We start from the raw sequence: 26,767 nt of genomic DNA, 5'->3' as shown, positions 1-26,767 counted from the left end.
GCAGAGATAGATAGCGTGGGGTTACGTTACTGCTCGGGGGTATCGCGACAGGGGCGCGCACACTGTGGTTCAGATTTATGGAATGTTTAGAATAAAAAAATAGGGGGAACATTGTCAACAGGGTCACCGTAGAAAGGACCCTGGAAAAAATTACGGGATGACCTGGACGCCTACAACCCTGATTCGAAAGCTCGATTCGATAGATCGATTGGTATAGAAATGAAATGGGGAAGTCTTGCCCAGCAGGCTTGAAGCCTTGCGGCAGTGAGACAGTTAGAGCTGAGAAGAAAAAGTTATGAAAATTTTGCAATTTCATTTTGCAGGTGCTTTAAGCAATGTCACGATCTTTATAAACTGCGTTTCAAAACTGGTGAACTAGAGAGGTAAATATGTAATATCAATTTCATTTATGAATTGTTTAAGTATCAGATTTCACACATTTATTCAACTTTTGCTTGTAAACAAACTTAAGACACTCGATACTCAATTGAAAAAGTAGAACAAAGTTTGTTCTGACGAGATATGAAATCTGAACCTGAACCTACTGTTTCTTGTATGAGAAAATACATGTTTAGGTTTTCCTTTGTATATATTACGTTTCCTCCTTATAATTTTATTATGAATAAGTATTGGTGTACTAGCTTCTGCCTGCAGTTTCTGAAACTAGAACAAGTTTAACAACAATTAAAACGGGACTATCTAATCGTTTCTGAATATTGAGGTAAATTCACCAAATGAAAATAAATTTCAGCTTCATAATTCCTGTATAGATTTCAACGTTATTTGACTACCTTAAAAAAAACTTCTAAATAAAATTTAAAGAACTTTAAACCTTTATACAAAAATCAAAAAAAGCGTAAAAAGCTCCGATAAAACTTTGATTGAACAAAGTTCATCTCAATTAACCGCCAAATAATATATGTTCCCACTTTTTACCGGCAATTAATAAATAAATTGACGTTTCCGGTTTCATTTCCATTGAGCCAAAACTTTTCGAAGCCAAAAGAAAATTTTCGGTAAAATTTTCAAAAGTTAAGTCAAGACGTACAGACCTGAACAAATCATGCTACTACAATCTGTCAAACTAATCGATTTTCAACCTTAGCTCTTTACGTCAAGGTCCAATTTTGATTGTGAATATTTTACAGGTAGCTTGACATACCAGCGTCGTCTGTGTAGGTACAGACAGTATTCGGAACGTGATTTCCGAAATTTATTTTCTTATATTTTTAATTGGTTTGCCAATGATATTTAATTTGTTTTGGTATTATTTTAGGTGTAAATTGCTGAAAGTTTGAAAAATTGGTTTCACGGTTCACTTGAGTTTTGTCTGTTTATTAACTTTTGTCGAAGATATTTATGTTGGTTAAACACAAGCAATTTTTAGTTTTAGGAAGTCAGTAATTTAGACTTAGCAAGAAGATTTTAACTTTTGTAATTAGTAGGTTCTGCTGTAAGTAGGCCTCCTAAATAAGTTGTGCATGCTTCATTATAGGTTAGTGTACGGACCATCCGACCTAAAAAATTTCATTTACCGAATTATTTGTCATTTTTTTTCTGAACTGGGGTAGTACCTATGTCTGTTTGCGAGTTATATCAAAAACTGCTGCACGGATTTTCAAAAACAAAATCAATAACAGTTTATCTAAATAGCATATTCTACATTATTTCTCGAAACTTACTAGATATGAAACATACTACCACGACCCCTGATTGTCCATCCCTGTTATATTATTTTTGACGTATCCAACGTCCGTTCTTATCAAGATTATGTTATTGAGTGTTCAGTCGTCGATGCAACTATACTGACAGACATTTTTGTTAGTGAGTTGTTTAATAAAGCTCTTTAGTGCAGTTAGCTGCGAGTGCACTTGATTGAGAACAAAGTAGGTGCCATTTTTTTTGTTTTTATTTTAGCATGACCTTGTGTTAGATTATTTTATTTTGTTGTGTGTTGATTTCTTGGTTAGAGTATATTGTGTTTTAAAATTAGTTTATGACATTAAGTGGTTCATTTACATTTTACGTTTAGTTACTTACGTACTTACCAATTTTTTTTCTCTGACATTGTACGCATTAATATTTTTTGTAAGTGTTGATTTCATGAAACTAAAATATTGAAAAAAAAAAAAAACTATTTCCATCAGAATAAAGTTTACTACGAACACATAAATATTATTCAATATGGCTGAATACCTCCGTTAACGTTTAGACATGTTGAGGTGTTGTTCTTTGCTATATTAGCTGAAATCCTCAAAGTTGCAATAGGAACTTTGCGCGCCTTCATCATTCTCCCGACCTTACTTCAATTTTATATGGAATCAGCACAACTTGTCTTCTTCCATAGGTACTTCTCTATCTAACACCATCTTCTCGCAGTTAATTCATCGTTTCTTTGATCATCTCCTTCTTTTGTATCTTTTGTGTTCCCTTATAAACACTTTAAGTCGGTTACATGGATTTACAGACAAACATTCTCGATTTTTCATATGTTTCTGGCTTCCAGAAGCGCTTTTGTACCACTCACACCCACACCCGTGGGAACTACTCCATGCTCCCGGAACAAATTTAGCTTCCTTAGAAAAAAATCAAATCAGTCAACTAATTCCTGAGATTTGTACGTTCAAACAACCAAACTTCAGCTTTACAATCCAGAATCATCTATAGTTGTTACTAAGTACGTGGCTATCACTAGATTTTTCAAAACGCTATCATTGGACTTTAACATCAGAGTGCATCAATTAACTTGTTTTGCCACGGAAGTAAGGGTGACCTAACCATATCATTATGTTATCGATACAGTGTATATCTGCACCTATGTCGATATGTGCTAGTTGAACTTTGAAGGAGATAGCAGTGATTATAATTTGTTGTTTACTTTTGTTATATGTGAATGGTGAAGTTTATTTTAGGAAATATCACTACACACAATGAATGTTTTTCTGGTCTACTTGCTCTAGCAATTGATTCCAAAATTTCAATCATCAAACGTAATCGATTTTAAAATGTCCGCGAAAATGCAACCACAAAATAAATGTGAATTCGGTGAATTCACGCCAACACGCGATGCGTAGGAGCACATTTTTTCGCGCAAATTGTCAGCGAACGATTTTGGTGGGCTATCGCTTATAAAGCGAGTGTAAGAGACTAATACCGGATAGGCATAGAATACCTACGTTATAGGTCACCAGGCCTAGTCATGTTCATTCCATAAGTAAACCAAACAAAATACAGTATGTACATAATTTTTTTTTATCTATCATCCTTGAACTATACGCAGGGATCATCAAATAGATATTTCGGCGTCAAAACTACGCCCGTTTGATAGATACACGCGTATATAAAACGTTAATATAATACGCATGTTTTATGGCTTTTATAATCATTTTTTTTTTATCAAAGTCCGACAGGTCAATGTCATTATTATTATCTTTTTACAATTTTATAACAGATATGCATTTGCATATAACATATGCAATTCTAAAAGCATTGCACTCTCGTTTATCAAACAGATATTTTTGTGCAAAAAACATTTTATTACCTACATGGAAAACAAATGTATGGCTATACTTTGACGATTCAAAAAGACTAGTAGGTAGTAATAGTCAAAGATTTTGCTCAGTGAAAATCATAAAAATAAATAGAAAACTTTAAAATCTGTTCCAATTCGCTGTAATCTTGTAAAGCACAGGAAACGTTAGCGTTGTGAATCACAGACTTGAGATAGTATAGACCTGACTATCTTCGGACTTTCCGAAGTCAACAAACCTACTTACACAATTTTAAAATATTAAATCATTCGGTAACTCATGTTTTCTTCAAAATATTAATGTGTAACTACCTTTATCGTGACTACATGAAAGCCGGATCGACCGATCATAACGTTAAGCAACGCTTGGCGCAGTCGGTTTGTGGATGGGTGACCATCTTGTCATAATGAGTTCTTCCGTGTTTCGGATGGCACGATAAACTATAGGGTTTGTCATTTGACATCTTTGGCAGTCATTTCAGGTAGTCAGAAGCCAGAAAGTCTTACAAACAGTTTAACCCGGGTAAAACTGTTTGTAAGACTCGGGTTGAGGAGGTCAGATAGGCAGTCGCTATTTGTAAAACACTGGCACTCAGCTGCATCCGGTTAGATTGGAATCCGTCTGGAAGCCGACCCCAACATGACCCCACAGGTTAGGCATATTATTATGATAATGAAGCGCCATACATAAATAAATTACCTACATGTACCTATCTCATATTTTTTTCTTTATCATTAAGGAAAGCAAAAAATTCTCTCATCTTACATAACAAGTATATCAACGTGAATTGTTTTGCTCCACGTAAGATAAATGGCGTTTAAAAATATAATAATTGTTGACACTTCACTCCCAGGCTATCGTTTCCAGACACCAATGATTGTACATAAGTAATTAAATTGCATAAGTAAATCAGTTATTTATTCGTATTCTGATTGCATACCTACATAATAACGCCTTTTTTTCTTGGTGAGAAATCATTAAATGACCCCTTTCCCTGTGAGCACCGCCTCCTTAGACTGTAAAATCTGGGACTGTAAAAACTCAACTTTTCAGGAGAAAAAAGTAGAGTAAGCTTGGTAAAATTTTCTTTCGAAAGGAACAAAATTGCATTTCCAAAGTTTTCATTTCAAGAAAACGATACGTAGGTGCACATTTCAAATCCGTCTGTTTCACCTGCCATCAATGGAACCTTTTTCACTAATTTAACAGTTCCTGAACATACTCAGTAAGGTTTTTAATATTCGTGGCTTGGTTTTAATTCATTACCATGCCCTTAAGTCCTTTTCTTTTCAAACCCTAAGTGTTTTCCACCCTCTAAAAATATGCACTATAACTAAATGCACCCTCTAAAAGTTTAACGGTCTACTCAAATTGCAGTGAGCTACATTCAAGCTACGTTCGGTACTTCTAGCTAGGTCCAATTTGAGGCGTCTTGTGTGGTCGTGAAATAGTTTACACGACAAATGATTCACGCCAGAGGGCGTGTAACATGTTTTATTCGTATTTACATGGAAATAAAATTGAATGTACCTATGTATTAAAAATGGCAAAAAAAAATAAAGTGCATACTGAGCCTCGGTTTTGTTTGATGGTCGAACGGCGTTTTAATTGGATTTATGACTATGGATCAAGACTCTTTTTCGAGAAGCCAATATTCAGGATTCCCCTGGTAGCTTTAGAGCTGCTGTCAATTCCGACATTTGGCGCAATAATAATATAAATATTGACGAAGTTTTAAAAAGAGGCAATTGGAGGAGCAAAGATACATTCCTCAAATTTTATTTTAAAGAAATTCGGAATGGAACCAAGGGGTCAAGTGGTCCGAATCTCACTAGGTTATTTTCACCTATTTGATTAAATGTTGCATTAGTGCTTCAATCATATGTACCTACAATCAAAAGTTATTGTTACCCTTTTGTTGAATTTAGAAGAAAAGTTATGTTAATCATTATTTTTTTTTTTTTTTTTTCTATTATATTGTTACAAAATTACATAGATATTTTTACTTTTAAATCATTTTCCTCACCAATTCACCCGCATACTCATATTTACGAACCGCTCACAGTACGTCATGTGGCGCCGGCAGAGAATAAACACGTCTCAAAAGTGGGTCTAGCGTAGCTCGGACACCTAAATAACACCGTTTTCCCCCCGAAGGGTAGAAAACGAATATTTAGGTTCCAGCGTAGCTAGACCCACTAAATTATCAGGCCTTGCCGGCTTGAGAATGTACTGAGGAGCGAAGCTATTCGCCCGGCGCGGCAGGATGACGGGCGAGCGGACGTGGAGGGGCGCGACGAGCGGGGAAGGGGAGGAATCAGTGTTGTCACTTGCGAAAATCCAAGAGGTAATCTCTCTCTTGGTGAGGAAAATGATTTAAAAGTAAAAATATCTATGTAATTTTGTAACAATATAATAGGCATCCTTGGCAGTCGTTACGGGTAGTCAGAAGCCAGTAAGTCTGACACCAGTCTAACCAAGGGGTATCGGGTTGCCCGGGTAACTGGGTTGAGGAGGTCAGATAGGCAGTCGCTTCTTGTAAAGCACTGGTACTCAGCTGAATCCGGATAGACTGGAAGCCGACCCCAACAGGATTGGGAAAAAGGCTCGGAGGATGATGAAACGTACGTTTTTTGATAATAACTTTCCATTGGATGAGTAAAAGGTACCGTTTTTAGAAAAAAATACAAATAATCTAAAGTAACGCTAACAATATGGAAATAAAAAAAAAATCTGAGGAAAAACAAATCGAAATTAATTATTTTAATGAGATGCAATTTGTAAATGACTTAGGGTTAAAAAGTTTAACCCCTTTTACTCTCATCATCGTAGATCATGATTTTTAGACAAAATAGTTCCATAGTTTTCATGAGGAACCTATATGGTCCGTATATATTGAGCGATACAAGCCGGCCACTAACTAGGTCGTCTGTCCATTTAGCCGAACGCTATTTCCACAGTCTTTGACCACGTGAGTGCCACTTAAGAACATTTTTTTATAGAAAGACTGAACTACATACATTTGCTATAAAACAGTAAATTATTCGGTTAGGAAGAAAAGCTAGCTAGTAGTAGCATAACATTAGATTGTTATGCCATCTCTTTGCAATTTTAAATGCGTATAAATTAATGATAATAATAGCAGAAGGATGATTTTATTTACATATGCAATTCCTACGAGTAATCCGGAAGATGGAAAGTACATAATAAGTATGTACATTGTATGTATGCCGTCTTCTTTTCAACATCACTAAGAACACAACTGATTCCTTCAAGTCTCATCGTAAATCTGAAACACTGTCAACGAGGACGAAAAATAATCATATATACTAAATCTTTTAAACCCCATCTCAGCTTAACATAGTTCCTAGCACCTTTCATTATCAGAACAAAGGCAAGCATCTTAAATCCCCTACTCCTGGATCTAGAAAAAAAAATACTAGGTACCTAAGTAATAAGTCAAATATGTTTGTTCTCCACAGTGGACGAACAAAGCACTTCAACAGTGGACGCTGAGGCGGCGGCAGCACAGAATGAAGACCCCTCAGAAGATCAGAACAGGAATGGCAACCAGAAGATGTTACGACGAATGGACACCGTGCCTGATATCAAAAGAGACACCTCTGGCATAACCACGCAATATATTGCTACTGGGATAGGCGAGTTTTTCTATACTTGATAAACATATTATTATTTATCCTACTAATATAATAATTGCCAAAGTTTGTGTGTGTATGTTTATTCCTCTTTCACTTAACTACCGAATGGATTTTGACGAAACTATGATGAAGTTTATATACTTCCCGTACCGGGATAAAAAGTAGCCTATAGCCTTCCTCGATAAATGGGCTATCTAACACTGAAAGAAATTTTCAAATCGGACCAGTAGTTCCTGAGATTAGCGCGTTCAAACAAACAAACAAACAAACTCTTCAGCTTTATAATATTAGTATAGATTCAGGATCGTTTTTTAACTAAGTGCGGGAAGTAGTTCCCTAGGGAAGCAGGCAAAATCACTTGCAGTACTTACTAGTACCAGAAATAGGAAAGAAACTGTCTATTCGTCATGTTATTTCCTTAAAAAAAATATTTTCTCATTGCAGTAAACCTCGGAGCGTTTGCAGCTGGTGTCTGCGTGGCTTGGTCATCATCAGCACTGCCTTTATTGACATCTGGACTTTTTGAGGTGAGTCCATTTTATAATTGTTCAAGATATGAAAGAAGAATGAGAATGCCTCGTTGCGCCATTGCAAAAAAATTTAGGTACTGCAGAAGATGACATTCAGGTTTTGCTATGCAGAGTACCTGAAGAAATTCTTCATAATAGAATAAGATGTCTTAAAACATTTTACAGTTAAATCCTATATAGTGGGATGACATGCCGACGTAACTTACAGTTCTAAGTTAGCGTAAAGAAAACATTGCTGGAACTTTAAAATTTCGTATAGGCTTAGGCAAGATTGACTTACTTTTTCAATGAATCTAAATTTTAATTGGTGTTCGGTTTGCACCCTATAAAATTAAAAACATTAAGCTAAAATCTTTACAATACCTTAGTATTTGTGACCGATACCATAAATGGTCTTTACTCGCAGCCTTTTATTATTCCACTACTTGGCACAGGCCTCTCACACAGAGAAGGATTGAGCGTTAATCACCACGGCTTTTCAATGGCAAGCAAAAACAAGTGCGCAATTTACCCCATGTATTCCAAATACCATGTATTAAGGGTTGCCCACTTAACTGTTAGATTTATACGCAAGTGAGCGGGAGGGCACTGGGAATCATAAATAATGTTTTCATTAGCGACCAGTAATAAATTAAGTCGCGATTAAGTGTTACCGCTGCGGTTAAGTGCAAACGGGAGTTTTAACGCTAAGTTTTTACCTGGTTTTTAACCGACTTCCCAAAAAGAAGGAGCTTGACATTATAGGTACGATATTTGAAAATTAGTGAGGTTTGAAAAAAATAATTGAGATGATTTGGGTTTCTTCTTATGTGTTATAAATAAGATGTAATAAATAATTATTTTTATTACAGCACATATTAATTACTATTAATTACACTGAGCAGTGAACACTTGAATAATTTGAATTGTATGTAATTTTACAAATGACTACTTTGAAGATATTAATTAAGTTGGTAGCACTTTATTCTAAGTCACAGACATCATCCTCCTAGCTTTTTCCCAAACTATGTTGGGGTCGGCTTCCAGTCTAACCGGATTCAGCTGAGTACCAGTGCTTTACAAGAAGCGACTGCCTATCTGACCTCCTCAACCCAGTTACCCGGGCAACCCGATACCCCTTGATTAGACTGGTGTCAGACTCACTGGCTTCTGACTACCCGTAATGACTGCCAAGGATGTTCAATGACTGCCGGGACCTACAGTTTAACGTGCCATCCGAAACATAGTATAATGTCAAATATGTCAAGTCATTGGTGTCTAAGATATACTTAGAAAGTACATACAAACTTAGAAAAGTTGCATTGATACTTGCCTGACCTGGAATCGAACCCGCGCCCTCTTACTCGAGAGGTTGGTTCTTTGCCCACTAGGCCACGACGACTATTCATTAATTTATTCTGAGTCACAGACACCTTATAAAATTGTAAATCCCGATCAACCATCAGGTGAAACTTCATATATTTGAAAATGGATGGCATTAATATGAACAAAAATTGGAAAATATCATGGCTTTTCCACATATATTTCATAGGCATAGTCTCGTACGGCATAAAATAAAGTCGATCCATTTTCAGAGTAGATAAGAAGGTAGGTATGTACCTATAGAAGAAGACGTGGATAGTGGAATGATAAAAACCACTAAAATAACTTACGCAACTTTCGTATAAAATATAAGAAAACACGCAGAATTGATTAGAAGCGTCACGTATACATTATACAAATGAGTAATAAGCTTGGTTAAGCAAATGTCTGAGACGTCAAAATAAGTCCGTATTTCGTACGCAACGAAATCTTTCCTTCATTTCGATGATGGTAGCGTCTTTACGCAATTATGCAGATTTCAGGAAACTTGTAATCAAAGAACAAAAGTTTATATTCAACTTGAATACAGAGGGCCTAACACTGGCGCCTGATTTATCAACGTCAATGAGTTTCCCTTGATTAGGAATTTTAAATTAGGTAGCTGTGTTAGTCATTTGTTTTAGCTTGGTTGCTCGGATTCTGTTTAGAAGAGTTTTTTTTTTACCATTTACTTGTGTGTATGATAGAGATAAAAAATATATAAAAAAAATCCTGTGTACCTATGCTTAATTCGAAGACTATACTTCTACAAAGGTAGGTATATATAATTTTGATTGCTTTTCACTTTGTACTTATACTTACACGTCAAAGACACAGCGTGTTTTAAATAAATCATTAAACTTTGACAAAAATACCAACATTTCCAGTTAATACACAGACTACTGTAAATCAGAAAATATAAAAACAGCACACCTACATAAAAAACTACCTGAAATATAAAGCGTTTTCCGAGCTCGTGTTATTTACAATCAGCGAATCTTTTGTGGGAATACCAAATATTGGAACTACGCCCAAAAACCGCCCGTCTGTGCCCAACACATAACTAGCTGGCTCGTTATTCGTACCGAAACTTGTAACTTTATGAATCGTAGCTTACAGCAGAAAGTGGCCACCGGGCAAAATTAAATTTAATAGATTTTTCTACCGTCCAAACGCTAACATTGTTTTTTCTCCTAAACGACTTTATGAATTTTAAATATTCTTGAAAGGGGTCGTTATTAACAGAATTTTACATAATTCTTCTGATGTTATTTATGAGAGAACTATATTGAATTTATTCAAGCGTGTTTTATATTTTCTTGGGAAAAACATGTTTCGAAATTCGGACAGCATTTAATGTAGGTTTGATTTCATTAAAATAATTATTGGGTGCGAGAAAGTTAAAACTATAAATCAGAAACAGTTTAAAGAATATAAATTGTAGAGCGTTGAAAATACAAGCGCAATAAATAAAATTCAACAAACAATACCTACATATAGAATACATTCCGTTTAACATCATACAATATCAAAGATAATCAACACAATTACTGTGATACAAAAAATATAATAAAATTGATATATTATGGCGTCTACATTCACAAAAAAATAAAGGTGATCCCCAATCCCAAATTCTTATATCAGAACTATTAATGTTACTTATACGTATTGGTTAATAAATCTTTCCACTACAGAGAATAATAACAAAGACGGGGCGGTAATCTATTATACAAAAGATATATACTATATAAAAGATTGATCAACTTAGTATAAATTAATCACGATCAAAGATATGAATCATTCTCTACTTTAACTAGATTAAGATCAAAAATGTAAAATTGGTGTACCTAATAAAGAATATCTATCTATCTATCGATCTATCTATCTCTAACTAGGTATTCTTTAGTATTCTTAAAATGTTATTAAAGTATAAAGAATATTTTAGTTTAAAATTATGTTGGTGAGACATTTTTAAACCCTATTTTAAGTAAGTGCAGACTTATCTAAAGATGATGATGATATCTCGCCTTTTAATTTAGCTGACATACTTTTTCATCTATAATATACCTCTTTTTATTCTAGAAAATGAATTGTGAATTAGTGACATTGTACTGAGTAATTTAGTGAATAAATCTGCTGAACCGATTTCGAAAATAATTTTACCAATAATAAACTACGTTACTAGTTCTCTCGCGGCACTTTCGGAACCGAGGCTAGTTTTCTGTGAATATAAAATTAATTGAGGACTAGTTAATTTTGTGCAATTTTTAACAAACATTTATATTTTTACATTAAACTACGTGCATTTTGCCACAGTGAATTGAATATTAGAACAAAATAATGATAAAAGTTATACAAGAGTACAAGATCGGGCGTATCCAAGAGGCTGGAAGCATTGCCACCATTTTTCTACACTTATAGATAAAAGCCAGTCACGCGACAAACTGGTACATTGATCGACCCCATTACAAGAGACATGTCTGCGAGTGATAACAGCAAGAAAATTTATTAATGAGCTGACTACATTATCACAAATGAGTTGTCATCAATTAAAATGTAAGGAAAGTTTCTATTGTACGCTTTGGCGGTAATTATAGACTGGAAGATAAGGTGTCAGTTGTGACACGCGGTGTTTTCAAAGCTTTTTGATAGACAAATTGTTTTAATAAGATGATGAAATTATTTACACTTTTCTTTTAGAATTATTAGCCTCAGAAATTGAGGAACAATATTTCAGTTCGGTAAATAAAAAAATATGTTGTAAATATCAACGCTTATAACTATTTAAGACAAGTATTACTTAAATTTGTGTAAAATATTTTGTGAATTACGTATAAAAGATGTTCCTGAAACCTCTCAAATTAAATTCTCTCCCGGATAAATTCCAAATTCCTAGACAGACAGGCGTAATTGAAGCACAACGAAACTTATAACTTAATGCTGTGATCAAATTCCTGAACAATCTCTAATGATTGCCTTAAGTTTCTTGTTAGTTGCCTAAACGCAGTAGAAACTTTAAGTACACGAACTTTGCCGAAGTTAGCCGAACTCCTCCGAGCGACTGACAGCCCGCCGCATGCGGTGAAACCATGACTTATGAAGTTATGATATTGCAACTGCGAACATAATTTATTTGCGTACCAATATTCTTAATTGGAGAGCAACAAAGTTTATTTTTGCCTGTCCCAACTGTTTATTTATGTTTGCATGTTGTTATAACTCTCAAAATGCGCAGTGCAGGTGACTCCGTTATATTTGGTGTATGCAGCTGTACTTCTTTATTTTTACGTGTTATTGAGTTGACTCGAACGTTTGGAAGTCGGTTCTGAAATCGAATTACGTTCGGACATGCAACGCGAATTGTCATTAGTGAATTTTTAAATCGAATTTTCTGTGTAATTAAGCTGTATTTATGACGTTTCTTTTTGACTCTGTAAATTCCCACCTCTGTTTACCTTGTAGGTACGTGAGCTGAATATAAAAAATCAATCTAAAAAGTTCGTAAGTACATGAAGATTAGTTTTCCCCAATGATATATAATTCATGTTTTGTTGACTCAGAATAAGATTTACTTTGTCCACAATGTACGATTTTATCCGCAACATTTCCATCTTGTTGGAAAGCGGAACACTTATTCTAGTAGATAGGGCTCTATTGCCAAATAATTCTGATCTTATCACAATTCGCATAGTTTCTTCTCGGTGGTTTGTACAATTGATTAAATTGTTTGCGTCTTGTTGAAAAAGATAACGTCCAATCTGAATTATTATGTCAGAAGTAAATGATTTTGGTTTCTAATATATGATTTTTTTATTTATTGCAAAATGTACAGTTACAGTCACAAAAATGCTTCCTTATCCTAGGTCTGCATTACCCTGTTAGGGCGCAGCAAATTAATTTAAAACTAGATTTATAAGTATAACAATTGTGTTAGGTACCTATACATGTGTTAGTATATCCCACCAAAAACATTAAATGTAAAAAAAAGCCAATCCTCTACGCAATTCCTCCACCGTAAAAAGTTTTGAGATCGCATAGAAGCCAAGTCCTGTTCTACTTTATTTGTAATAATAAATCAATATTTTGTGACTATATCAATAGTTTTGTTCACATTACAATAATATTGACTTGGCCATGCCCGCTTTGCTCGAGTCTTGGCTGGGGCACTGCCGTGCCCTCAGATATGGCTTATCTATACTAATATTATAAAGAGGAAAACTTTGTTTGTTTGGTTGTAATGGATAAACTCAAAAACTACTGGACCGCTTTTAAATATTCTTTCACCATTAGAAAGCTATATTATCTGCGAGTAACATAGGCTATATTTATCCCGTTGCGGGCAGTAGCTCCCACGGGACGCGGGTGAAACCTCGGGAAAACGGCTAGTTTTTATATATAGCTGTCATTGTCCCTTCTTTCATGTTTTTACTAATTCATCAATGACATTTAGTATTCTCACTACCTCAGTCTACAAGAAACTCCAAACTAGTTTGTATCAATCAAGCATCAAGACTATTTGCAGCCAAACTTTAAAACTGTTGACAGTATCATGAACGCTAAAACTTCGAGGCGAGAACTTTAAGATATATAACTGTAGAAACGAAACCAGTATTACTTACGTCGTAATTTAGCCCAAAGTGCAGTTTTCAATTGTTTCTTTCTTGAATTTACCATTTGCGTTTAAACGATTGCTTACTTATGGAAATTTATTTTATGTTACCTCGTCTGTTTTGTGGGCAGACAATTTGTATGTTTTATGCTCTGTGCAGTAATTAGTGAATGCGTTCCTGGGTTATTTGTTTTATGCATTTATAGTTGAATTTTGGGAACTGAAAATGCGACATAAGCAAAATAATAATTGCTTCTTCCCAATGAAATTACAATTAGGACACTGTCAATTAAGCTGCCATAATTTCTCACACACTATAACCCAAATTATTTGTAACAGCATAATCATTTATTTTTTTATTTTTGAGATGAGTGAAGTTAATAAATTCATATGTTTCAGCCGCCGTCGCCAACTCGAGACGTGATCGCCATTGAAAATACTACACCGAGCATACTTAGTCCTACACATACTAAACTAACGGTAAGTTAAAGATTTCTAGTTCTAGTTATTTTGTTAGTCGACTTTTTGTTCAGTCTTACTAGGAACTTTTGTAAAGTAATTTACCGGATCTACATAGTACATAATGTGAATTGTATTTTATATTTCTTACTTTAGAGGACACCGGTGATATTAAAAAATATGCTACCAGATTTGGTAATGGATTAAAGCTCACCCGTGGTTCACCCAAATGCCTTTATTGTTTCGTGAGAGTCTTAAAGCAGTACTCGACGGTGGATTATATCCAAACTAAACTAGGATTTCTGATAGATTTATTCTGCTTTACGTTTCCTACTACGCCGTTCAGGTGTGTATTTAAATACATAATTCGATCTTATTCTTCCTCAGCTAACAGCATCAGAAGCATCATGGGTGGCGTCTCTCTTGTGTCTGGGAGCCATGTGGGGTGCCGGACCTGCTGGGCTGATATCAGAGTACTTTGGACGAAAGAAGACTTTGCTTTACCTGGCCCTACCACTGGTGGTTTCCTGGATACTTGTCGCTTCTAGGTGTGTGTCATTAAAAATTATATGGCATTTTCTAAGATACCTAGATTTAAAAACTGCACCATCTGTTTATTGGATAAGACTTGTCCCATATGGTTCAACCCTTTTGTTCCATCTTAGGATGGAAAGCTTTATATTGGTATTGATAGTTATGAGCACAAATTAGGATAATATTTGCGATTCATGTGTCACAGAAATAATCACTACTGAATGGAAACATCTGTGTAAAAGTTCTTAATGATCAAAGTCAAAAGTCCAAACCTGACAAAGTAGTAAAAGGTTTAGATAATAAATAAGTTGCTATCCTGTTAGTTTTGGTCTAACATTTCACCTTTCTTATTACAGTCCAAACGTCTACGGTCTCTACGTGGGACGCTTCGTTGGTGGTATGGCGCTGGGAGCCTTCAGTGTGGGTATACCACCATATGTCGAAGATATAGCAGAGACGCACATACTACCTACCTTGGCGAACTTCTACCATGTCCATTTTAGCTGCGGAGTTCTGTTCGGATATATTATTGGTAAGTTGCTTCTTTATTAAGCAAACGAAGCGAAAGACATCCTCATGCATAATAAACCGATTTGGAGAAGTTAAGAGGAGCGGTATGAATGATAGCTGCCCAGAACTGGGTCGCCTATGTTTCGCAGTGGACAGCAATATGCCGATATGTGGTGTATGTTTTTAATAGGGAAACCTTCAATCGAGACCATCATATTTTACACTTTACTCTTTTATTTTCCAGGTCTCGTGGAGAATACTTCTTGGCTGACCGTTCTTTGCGCCAGTGTACCAACAGCTTTCTTCGTAGCCTTCATCTTCCTCCCGGAATCACCAGCTTACCTGATGTCTCAAGGGAAGTTCCACGAAGCGAAAGCAGCATTGCGCTACTTCCGAGGGATTGACAATGACATCGACTCAGAAATAAAAGCATTGAAAGAACGTATCAGAAACTCCGCTAAGATCAAAGTCACTTTCAAAGAACTCTTTGGTACAAAACATACGATCAAAGCACTTGTTGTCTCATTCGGACTTATGATATTCCAACAAATGAGCGGCATATTTCCTGTCCTTTTCTACGCCAAGAATATTTTCGAAACCTTTGCCATATCTCTCAATCCTCCCAGTGCGGCCATCATTTTGGGATTCTGTTTCGTTTCATCTACTTACTTTTCCACAATGCTTCTGAAGGTTGTAAGAAGACGAGTATTGTTGATGATTTCTTTTGCAGCTATGGCTGTTAATCTAGCTGGTTTAGGCATCTATTACCATTTGAAAGCATCAAATCTATCCCCAAGCAGTACATGGGTACCACTTTTCACTTTATGCTTATTTGTCAGTTTTTATGCTTCGGGTGTTGGACCTATTCCCTGGTTGATGCTGAGGGAAATTTTCCCGTCACACATGACAAGAAGAGCTACAGCTTTAACAGCTGGTTTCCATTGGCTTTTGGCGTTCGCTGTGACGAAATTCTACCAGAATTTGGTAGATATGGTAAAACATGGATGGACTTTTTGGGCTTTTACAATAGTTTGTCTAGTGGGGATAGTATTCGTCTACTTCTTTGTGCCTGAGACGAAAGACCGGTCTCTGCAAGAAATACAGAATGAGTTTGAAGGTATTCATAAGAAGAGAAAGCATAGACATGTCATAGAGGTAGAAAGCGTTTCGGAAGCTTAGATCAAGACTGTTAGGATTTGGATCTTTATTTGCTAGACGTCCCCTGATCCGGGTCCATAGATTTATACGTATTTTAGGTACTCTTTAGTTTATATCATTTGAAGATACTATAGTTCGGCCATTCAGAGAATGCGTTCCTGACACGTCGCGATTGAACTGACGACGTAACTTTGCAATGGCGTTGCAGTTACGATAAAAATATTTTTGCTGGTTGTTTACCGTTTTAACAATTGAGGAGCATTAAAACAACATTATTATATCAATAATCAATGAATGTAGTTACGTCGTCAGTTCAATCGCGACGTGTCAGGAACGCATTCTCTGAATGGCCGAACTATAATTACTTAAAATTCTACAACTTGCTACTTAATTTTGTTATATTTAGAACAGATGTTATAAATTAAAGAGAAATGTAAATTATTTTTATTTTTACTTAGGGGTTATACAGATTGTTAGTGTTCGTTAAAGTTAGTTTTAGTTTATGTATGTATTTATTTTTACTGTAATAAAATTATTTTACAGATCAAAAAGTGTTTGTCTTTACTAATCTTCGATCGACGTCCCGGGACAACAACTTTCCGCAACCTTTAGATTCTTCAGACTAGACAGTTAGTCTAAAGAAGTCAGAATTGATCCAGCATTTTTGGCGCAAAACCCCGACCAACAGATATCTTCTTCTTCTTCTTCTTCTTAGCATTTATCCCGTCTTGTGACGGGGTCCGCTTTCCGTATCTTCTTTCTTCTTCTTTCGCTCTATCCTGGATATACTTAAAATAAATAACGCCGTCTGAATAAGGGATTGTCAATTTTAATCAGGACCACATCCAAAAAAACCCTTTCTACACACAAAACTTATCAGTTTCCTAGGAATCGGCCGTTTCTCGCGTGGGTATGTAGATGGCAGTGGGAGGCTGGCACATGTCATAGTTTGATAAACGAAGGTTATTTCCCAAGAGGTAGTGCAAAAGAAACAATTTCCCGTAAGAAATAACTCATGTAGGCTGAGTTAGTGCTAGTTCAGATATTTGTTTTGACTCAAAAATAGTGTTGAAAAACTTTTGTATGTAGGCGTAGGTACTACGTGCAAATGTAAGTAGAAAAAGTATTTTGGTTGCTACAGGTCGGGATACACAAATGCTGCGAATATCCGCGATAGGCAATAAAGTGGATCCCATGTTGCATTGGCACCTACTTATGACAACCGCTCGAACTTTCCACAAGAACACCGCGTGGTCAAGTCATTTTCTCTCCGCGTCCTAAACAGAAATTCTAATCAGTAGGTAATACTGCCCGCTACTTATTTAAATAAGGTTATTCAGTGTTCAAAATCAACCCAAAAAGTAGTATAAGTTACAGACTGGCCGCCTGGACACATTAAAAATGTATTTTAAACAATTCTTTCAGAATAAAGTCATTCTTAAAGGAATATAAGCAAGCAACTGTATACGAATAAACTTCAACATCAGTTTATCAAGCACAATACCCCCAAACATTTCAACGTCCGTATCAGCATTGAAAAATGCATCCATGTATCACTTTTACGTATTGCGATGCGTTCCCACAAGTTGCTATTGCAAACGATTTATGAAAGTATAGGTCCTGAAATAAATGTTCGTATTTTGTCATAGATGTAACATTTTGTACGCGATACGAGAATACAGGTTATCATTTGTTTCTAAAATCTTCTGCATGTGTATTCTGCCTGGTAAACAGTTTAAAAGCCCAGTAATATAATTAAGAAGTAATTACTTAGTATGAGTCAGGCCTTCTCCCATATTTTCCCAACTATAACGTACGAGGTTTGAAACATCAAAAACCAAGTGCCATATTGGATACCGACAATAACATCTCAGTGGCGTGCACTTGGAGAGGCCTATGTCCAGCAGTGGACTGCGATAGGCTGATGATGATGATGATATACCTTATTTGGATAGCCTGCTTCCAGCTTAAAACCGTCAATCTACAAAAATAGAAGAAAAATAAACTCTAACCACATAACATTCATTCATAAACTTCATAACAAAAACAATTTCATCATCCGTTACCTAAAAAATGCCAAAAACCTTGAGCGCCCAAAACTGAATATGGAACACTCACTTTCGTATGCGGCGGCGTTCACAAAATGACGCGTTCCATCATTGGAAGGAAGCTATCCCAGGAAATCACCCATTACATGAGCACCAACAATCCTGGACGTGTCTTAATGTAGTAAAAGACGAGGGAGGTATTCGCGCTGGGAATATAAATCAGTTAATTCCACTAGATCTTTTACTTAGAGTTTTGTAGGCAGGTATAGAATTTTAAGCGTCGCCTCAAGTGGGGTGGGATAAAGAAAAGATATATGGATTATGTGAGAGTTTATTTGTGTGAACGTGCTTCTGTTAGGAACTACTAGACCTATGGAGGATGGAATAGACTAGACCGATTTGCAAAAAGTCTTTCAATATTACATAGATAGCTTTATCAGGGAAGGCGAAATCTACTTTCTATCCGTGTGCGCAGAATAGTTCCTATAGGTGAAACTGCTGACGGAAGCCAATTAATAGCTTCATCTTTAAAAATCGTCATCTCAAATTGGAACGAAGGGTCCATTGCATTTAAGTATCAGAACACAAATAAACTGAAAGCATATTTAACTTATTAAACTTCGCATCAGCAAAAAGTGAAATCGAACTGCAAACCAAAGCAACATTAAACATAAGTTGTACAATTTCAAATAGCAAATCTGAGCCGAGAACGCCTCATCGATCGTTCAGAGTCTAGTTGCAAAGCAAACATGGGGCCAGTTTCAGAATCACCATCCGATTGAAAACCAACTTTATCACCAGAACATAAAGCTGATATTCGATAAGCCTTGGCAATGTCGGATTAGATATAGACCTGTTATGTGCAAAAATGAACTGTAGGTACTTGTTTTAAGGTTGGAAATTAAGTGGTTTTATACAGGAAGTTTGTATGAAGGGCTGTATTTTCACTTGTAAAAAACTATAGAATGTGTCGGTTGAGCGATTTGAAAAGTCAGTGAAGCTTTTATGTAATGTCTTTCAGGTATTTGGGTCAAATGTTTACGCCTATCATTAGGTATAATGAGTGCTATTATATCGGTTTCTATGAAAGGGTGGAAAACTATTCTAATCATATGTTTGATGTGTACAATGGCGAGCTATTTTTAGGAAATTACTGTTGAACAAGTTATTTTTAGACTGAACTTTTTCGATTATGTATCACAATAGGCTTTTGTAAATTGTGTGGTTTATTTTATTTGAAACTAGTTATTCCCCATGATTAGATTCACGTCCAGATAAAAAGTAGCTTTAGTATCTTTCAGGCTTTAGATGTTATCTGAGTAACACAAGTTTTAATAGTTTATTTTAGTTGTAGCTATTTAAAAACTAAATAAACAGTTCACTCCTTCAACTAAAAAATTGCCTACCTTTCCGTCTTGTGGAACTTATGTTAAACGCCTATATCAAAATTCAAGCGAAAGCCTCCCTCAGTGAGACGCGGTAAATTCATTCGTGTCTAAATGAAACCCACTGGTTTCGCTTACAACCGCAAGTATATGCTTTTTATGGTGATCGCACACCTATCCGAATCTACCGCGGCGAAAGAATCGAACTATGTCATTTGAACAACTTTGGCAGTCGTTACGGTTAGTCAGAAGCCAGAAAGTCTGATAACCAGTCTTACCAATGGGTATCGAGTTGCCCGGTGGACTGGGTTGAGGAGGTTCGATATGCAGTCGCTCCATGTAAAACACTGGTACTCAGCTGCATAGACTGGAAGTCGAATCCAACATAGTTTAGAAAAAGCTAGACAGATGATGGCGTATGAAACCTCGCATACTTTCGAGCGGCGAATCATTCAAATCTGGAAAAAAAACACAAATATTTATGACATTTGACCGAATTCGATTCCTTGGTCGCGGTCGACTCTGACTAGTGTGCGTTCACCACAAATAAAACCCAGTGTTTTGGCTCACAGTCGCAAGTAAATGTTCCTTATACGCCTGTCATAAAAATTTAGGGAATACCGCGGCTTTATTTATATTCGTATTAGAATACCAGGGGGTTTTGTGTTATTAAATGAAGAATATGATGTTGGTACGTCTGTTTATTTATGAGTTTGTCCTATTTTGGGACACCTTGCATTGCAGAACCAGGGTAAGGTATTGATTAACTTGTGTCATGGGTGCTCACACGAATTGATATTCTTTACTTACAGATATATCTATAAAGATGCTTCCCCCAGCTTTTTGAATCGCATTACGGAGAGACTAGATACTATATAGTTCGTGTCTTTTCTTGATATATTGTTTTTTTTTCAAGCTTGACCAGTGATTCCTCCGATTAGCGCGCTTAAGCAAACAAACAAACTCTTCAGCAGCCTATACGATACTGTGATATGTACTAACAAGGCAGAAATTTTACAAGCATGTTTCGGCTAACCTCGATGGTATTCGTGGTCATCCACGCATCTAGCTCAACCACATTATGTGGTTTGATCCTAATATACCTTCTACATGACATGACAGCACGTGCCTAAGTGCGGTGGCCACAGAACTCTATCGATTACAAAGTTAATACTTTGACGTTGATTGAAAACAACCCTTATTTGAAAAGCTTACTTTAATTAAAAAACGCTTTGAAAAACATATTTTTATTAATTTCTTTAATATATTTTCTTACTCAGGGTTCTCATTTGGGAAGCATACCATTATTATTTTCGCTTGTGCAGTAAAATTGGTGTCATAATAGAAATGAACGGTGAATCAATATTCCTTGCAACAGAGGAAAGTAATAATTTCTAATGGTAAGTTATTGTATCCACTTAAGTAGAAAACGGTTAATTTCCTGTACTAGGTACGGCCTTGAAATATGTTATCTTTCTATTCGAATCACTTCACGTGCCATTACTATTATAATGCTAAACTTTCTTTCTTACGTTTATTGAGTTTACAAATAATCCTCTCCTTGCTATTTCTAAATTGTCGGGAATACTATAATTAAGACTGTGTTAATAAAAACTGAATAATTTAAATTTTAACTAAGCACGGTTACAGAAAGCTTCAATTCCGAAGAAATACCAACATTATTGCACTTATAAATAGAGTTCAAATTACCGGAGTGTTTTCTCCAAGTATTCGTTTTATTACTTGCAAAATATTTCGCTAAAACGAAAACGATGACCGAGTAACTTTTTAAACATTTACCTTAAGGATTTTTCAAAGTTACGTAACAAGTAAAACTTCCTAACTTAACATAACGACTAAGTACAGTTTTCCTAAGTTACAGCTTACAAGTTGTTTCGAAACCTTCAAGTTATAGGTCTGAAATATTTCAAAATTAGCTGTTATTACTTTGGTCGAAGGATTTTTGAAGAATGTAATTAAATTAGTTATGTTCGTCGTTCTGATTGCATAACCATGTACTATTGCACCTAAATAAAAAATATTTAGTTTGGACCACGTTCATGCTATCATACATATCAAGTCGTGGTGGCCTAGTGGGTAAAGAACCAACTTCTCGAGTATACACCCTCATACTCGGGTTCGATTCCAGGTCAAGCAAGTACCAATGCAACTTTTCTAAGTTTGTATGTACTTTTTAAGTATATCTTGGCTTATAAAAGGTTAAGAAAAACATCTTGAGAAAACCTGGACTATTAAGTCTGAAATCACCAACCCGCATTGAGCAAGGGTGTTGATTAATGCTCAATCCTTCTCCGTGTGAGAGGAGGCTTCTGCCCAGCAGTGGGACAATAGAAAAAAAAATGAAAAAAGGATGTAACAGTAACAGTGACATTTTCGTGCTGAACTCCAAAATGATCCTCATTTTTCTACATAAGATTCGTCTTTTTAAGTACCGAAACTGTAAAATGGTTTTCAGTAAGCACCGTTTTCGATAAGTGAATTGCATAACAAATGATTACCCCTGAATACCAAGGATGACGGCATGATTTCTTATGTAAATCAAAGTATTAATAAAAAAAGGGTTTTACCAAACTTTCATATCCCGGAGTGATGGCTCAAAAACCCTATGTGTATTGGGTCTAACCATTGGCCTTTGGCTTATAGTGATATGCAAAAATGACGTCACTATGTACACAAAAAGGGTCGAATATTAAAATCTCATTTACACTTTGTACCTCAGGGAAATCAATTGCGTGACACCCAAGTTTTCAGAGGAAAACTATGTTCACGGAATTTTTTGATAGGAAATTGTAGTGTGTGTGGTAGAAATGGATTTTTAATTGGTATGGACATATTTTGGTGGAAATTAAATAAAATGGAGTACTGAATATATTTTGTGCTTAAAATAAAGAACGCCCTGATAGTCATTTGTTTGCAGTTGCCCGTAATTAGCAAAAACAATGTTTGAAGTGAATAAAGTTGTATATCTTAATCTCTAGTGTATCTTAAACTCTACTCTAGTGTAAAGTACTTGAGTTTTCAAGCTGCTGCCTTTAGACTTATATTTTTTTAATGCTTTTCCATCAAATTCACAGCAATAAGTCTGCATTTAGATCCAAATGTACCAATTAGGGTGTAATTCATACGTCTTCACAATGTAAAATCTAAAACCTTATTCTGTACTTAATTGCGATCATTTATTCCTCCATTCCTTATATAGGCAGAATTAACCCAACGTGTTGGCTGTGGTATCAACTAGAGTATCGTGACGTCACCGCTACATTTAACCAGAGCCACCACATTAGGTGCTTTATTACTTGAACAAGTGACTGTCGTTTGTTTCACTTGGCGTGGTAAAGCTTCTCTTCCGACACAGATCGTCTGTCGCGCACGGCCGCAGTTTACAGCACCCGCTCGCGACCAATTCGGCAATGGTCACAAAATGGGATTATTATGATATCGTTCTCGAGAAACGCGACAGATGCCTGTAGACGACGACAGATGTCATCCTATACATTTGCGTGCTGAAATTAATGACGATTGAATCGCACGCGGTTGTCGTCACGTCGATCTCGTGTTACAGTCGAATGTCTTGGAAGAACAGCTTTATACTTGACTTGTCTGTTACATTGGTGTTGAGATTTTGAATTAGGAATACATTTTGTTGAAAGATATATCGTTGGCGAAACATATTGAGAGTTAACGTTGGTTGAAGACAAGGCAAGTTTTACGACGAAACGTTTTGTATTTCTAGGCCATATTTTTTCTCATCTTGAAACTACTCCTTGAAATACTTTCGTTGCATAAATAAACAAGTTCCGTCTTACCACAAAAACTTTAATCGTCAGTTTAACACTTGTCTAAAAAAATGACAAATTATGACGTTGAAATAAGGTCCCTTTTGCAGCCACATTTTTTTTAGACAAGTGTTTGACACATGTTTAAGTTTTTGTAGTAAGACCAGTTATGTTTTAACTGATCTTTCAAGGCTTTGAGAAACCCCCAACTTGAAAATCTCAACTATATTTTTTGATATTAGTTAAAAGTAAATTAGGAGAAAATCTATCACACCATAAGAAATGCGTTTACTCATTTGTAAGTAAAAACCATACAAAACCCATTTCAAATACGTTCAGTAGAGAAAACTTCTCTACTGAACGTATTTGTTTTATAATGCGTAGTGATTAAAAATCCCGGCCCGCATATCCTTTGTGAGAGCAGATGTCAGTCGTCAGGCATTCTAGTTAGATATACTTGTCATTCTGTCTGTGTGATGTTGGAGATAGATAGGTACAGTGTACACAGTGTATTCATATACTGGATATTTTTTGCCTTGTTGATATCCTACTAATATGATATGAATGTTTAAGTGGTAGGTGTGGATCATTTTCTTGATCAATGTGCATATATAACGATGAAAGAATTGATGTAGATATGAAATTTTCTCCCTCTTTCACGCTTAAACTACGTGATAGTTTTCGTGAAACCTAGCCTTAACATAGCTACCTCTATTCGCCACAAACGGTTATCTGCTTGGAATTAGTAGGAGAAGCTAGCCAATACATAAAAGATTTTTTAAAAGAAATTTTCTTTAAAAAATCGCGTTTTAGCCCTCTGATCAGTAAACACGGAATAATGTTAATCCAAGTTTAAACCGTCGTGGTGGCCTAGTGGGTAAAGAACCAACCTCTCGAGTATGAGGGTGGGGTTCGATTTCAGGTCAGGCAAGTACCAATGCAACTTTTCTAAGTTTGTATATAATGGCTGCTAAAAAGATGAAGGAAAACATGTTGAGGAAACCTGGACTATAAAGTCTGAAATCACCAACCCGCATTGAGCAAGCGTGGTGATTAATGCTCAATCCTCCTCCGTGTGAGAAGAGGCCTGTGCAAAGCAGTGGGACGATGAAAAGGCTGTAACGGTAACGTTAAGTTTAAACCGACGAAAATATATGGTTACTCCTTATTTTTTGGTGTAACTTTAATCAATGTTTGTTAACAAGAAGTACCTATTCTGTTTTAAACTCCATCCAATAATAGAGCATGACATTGCATTAAAGATGACGTAACGAGTATAAAAGCGTACTCGCTCAGTGAGCATTAACACGCGGGTGTACAGGTGCCTCGCCTCGCGATACCATGTGTTTTGATGACAGTCACACCCTGTATGTGAGACGTGCTGTTCATGACGCTAATTAACTTGGGAAAAGTATCAAGATTTGTTATAAACTGTTGATATTTTTGAGGCGCCACCCCCTGTTTGCGTGATAATACGCAAACAGGGGGTGGCGGAGTTTTTAATTTTATTTGTCTAAAAGAATTCTATTGTTAATGACTTAAATAAAAAAAAATAGAACGATCATTAGGTGTATTATTTGGATTGCCTTGAAAAACGAATTCAGGGATATTTTTAAGCTAAATACATTTTTTTTTCTACAAAAAATGTATTTATAGGTACACGCATGAATTCGATACCCGAAACTCTCGTCAGAAACCCATGAAAAGCAAAATATTCAAATAACTGTAAGCAGAATAATTGTTATTCCGCGAAAATTTTAATTGTTCACACTCAAATTATTCAATCAATAAACTGACATAATTAAGTTCTGTTCAATTGATTTTGCGACAAAATTTGAATTGAAGGTGGTAATTTAATTATGCTTTTCCACGTAAACGTTAATAATTCGATGCACAATGTAACCCACATTGTGGTAATTATATAAACGAAATTATTGAAACTTTGGCACAATTGAGTGACAAAATAAAGGGTCAAAAAAAGAAAAAACAAGAACCCATTTTTTTTACAAAAGTTTACTAATCATTTATCAAAGCACCTCTGATAGAAACTGTCAGATTCAATTCATATAGATAAGTAGCTGCTCGTATGCTCGAATCATGTTACAGTTTAACTTTAAACTAATAGCTTCTAAACGCCTGAACTGATGATGAAACATATTTAAGAACTACCGGTGAAATATCAGCTATTACTCGAATCGATCTTCTATTAAGGAGCTACCATACTTACACATACATAGTCAAACATATAATACCCCTGCTTTTCTCTGGTCAAAAATCATGTATAACGCTTCCCTTTCTACGTTCTGATTTTACTTAAGGACACTGCAAAATACTGCTTTATCGTTAGTGGGTTTTATTTGTTGTGCGACTAAAAATCGCATCTTCCATGTCTAGCTTCGCTGCGTGCAACGTATCTGTCTAATGGTGTTTATTTCTATGGTATGGCTGCCGCTCGTTCCACATAATGACCTATGAAAATTACTGTTATCAACACTCATCATATTTTTCTTCTGATACGGGTATTTTCTTATGTAAGTAATCGTGGGGATTCATCATACTGATTGTTCGATTAAATTAATTGTGTTTCGGAGTAACTGAGTGTTGTGTGTTGAAGTTTTAACCAGGCCCGCCGTAAGCGGGCGTGCAATGCGTGCACCGCACGCGGGCGGCACGTCCTAGGGGGCGGCAAATCGAGCGACCTATCACGTAATATTAAAAAAATACAATATCTTTTTACCAATTATTTGATTTCAATATTTCCGAACACAGCAATAGCGCTAAGAATATTACTTACACTGCCGGTTTCAGTTACATCTGTTGATCATTTTCAAAATTAAAAATTATTAAAAACGATTTAAGATCAACCATTAGCGTAGCGTGGGGGGAGAGAGCAGGGGGGCAAATGCCCTGGGCGGCACTATTTAGGGGGCGGCAAAATTAACCCATACGGCAAAATTAAACCATAATTACGTAATAAAAATATTTTTACTAAAAATAGATGAGTAGATTAGCAATAAAATTTCAGAAAAAGCCGCCCTCGCTTTGGTCGTCCCCTATCAATTTTGACGGGTTCATCCTTTGCATCCCCAAAAAAATTCGCTCTCGCTGCGCTCGCGCCTTCATGTCAGATATCGCAATCGCAATTTATCTTTGTTTAATTGTTGAGGCATTCAATTCCGAAAAATCATTTTTTGCGCACGTCCGTTA

The 26,767-nt window shown here is 35.8% G+C and overlaps 1 protein-coding gene across 1 annotated transcript; it reads left to right on the top strand.

Moving 5' to 3' along the window:
- Positions 1-1,781: 1,781 nt before the first annotated feature.
- Positions 1,782-16,439, top strand: LOC124642113 (facilitated trehalose transporter Tret1-like). The gene is made up of 7 exons (XM_047180427.1): positions 1,782-1,886; positions 7,013-7,189; positions 7,634-7,716; positions 14,069-14,149; positions 14,516-14,676; positions 15,019-15,194; positions 15,417-16,439. Coding segments are annotated over exons 1-7 (1,614 nt in total). The 5' UTR covers positions 1,782-1,885; the 3' UTR covers positions 16,352-16,439.
- The last annotated feature ends 10,328 nt before the right edge of the window (positions 16,440-26,767 follow it).

This window comes from Helicoverpa zea, chromosome 23 (genome assembly GCF_022581195.2).
Source record: "Helicoverpa zea isolate HzStark_Cry1AcR chromosome 23, ilHelZeax1.1, whole genome shotgun sequence".
NCBI classification, from domain to species: Eukaryota; Metazoa; Arthropoda; class Insecta; order Lepidoptera; family Noctuidae; genus Helicoverpa; species Helicoverpa zea.
The sequence above is the reverse complement of the archived record's forward strand: the minus strand, read 5'-3'. Positions and strand labels throughout refer to the sequence as shown.

What these genes read in the sequence shown, in the direction of transcription:
- LOC124642113 (XM_047180427.1), top strand. An exon ending in ATATATTGCTACTGGGATAG is followed by an intron (nt 7,190 to 7,633) that starts GCGAGTTTTTCT and finishes TTCTCATTGCAG; the next exon opens with TAAACCTCGGAGCGTTTGCA. An exon ending in TGACATCTGGACTTTTTGAG is followed by an intron (nt 7,717 to 14,068) that starts GTGAGTCCATTT and finishes CATATGTTTCAG; the next exon opens with CCGCCGTCGCCAACTCGAGA.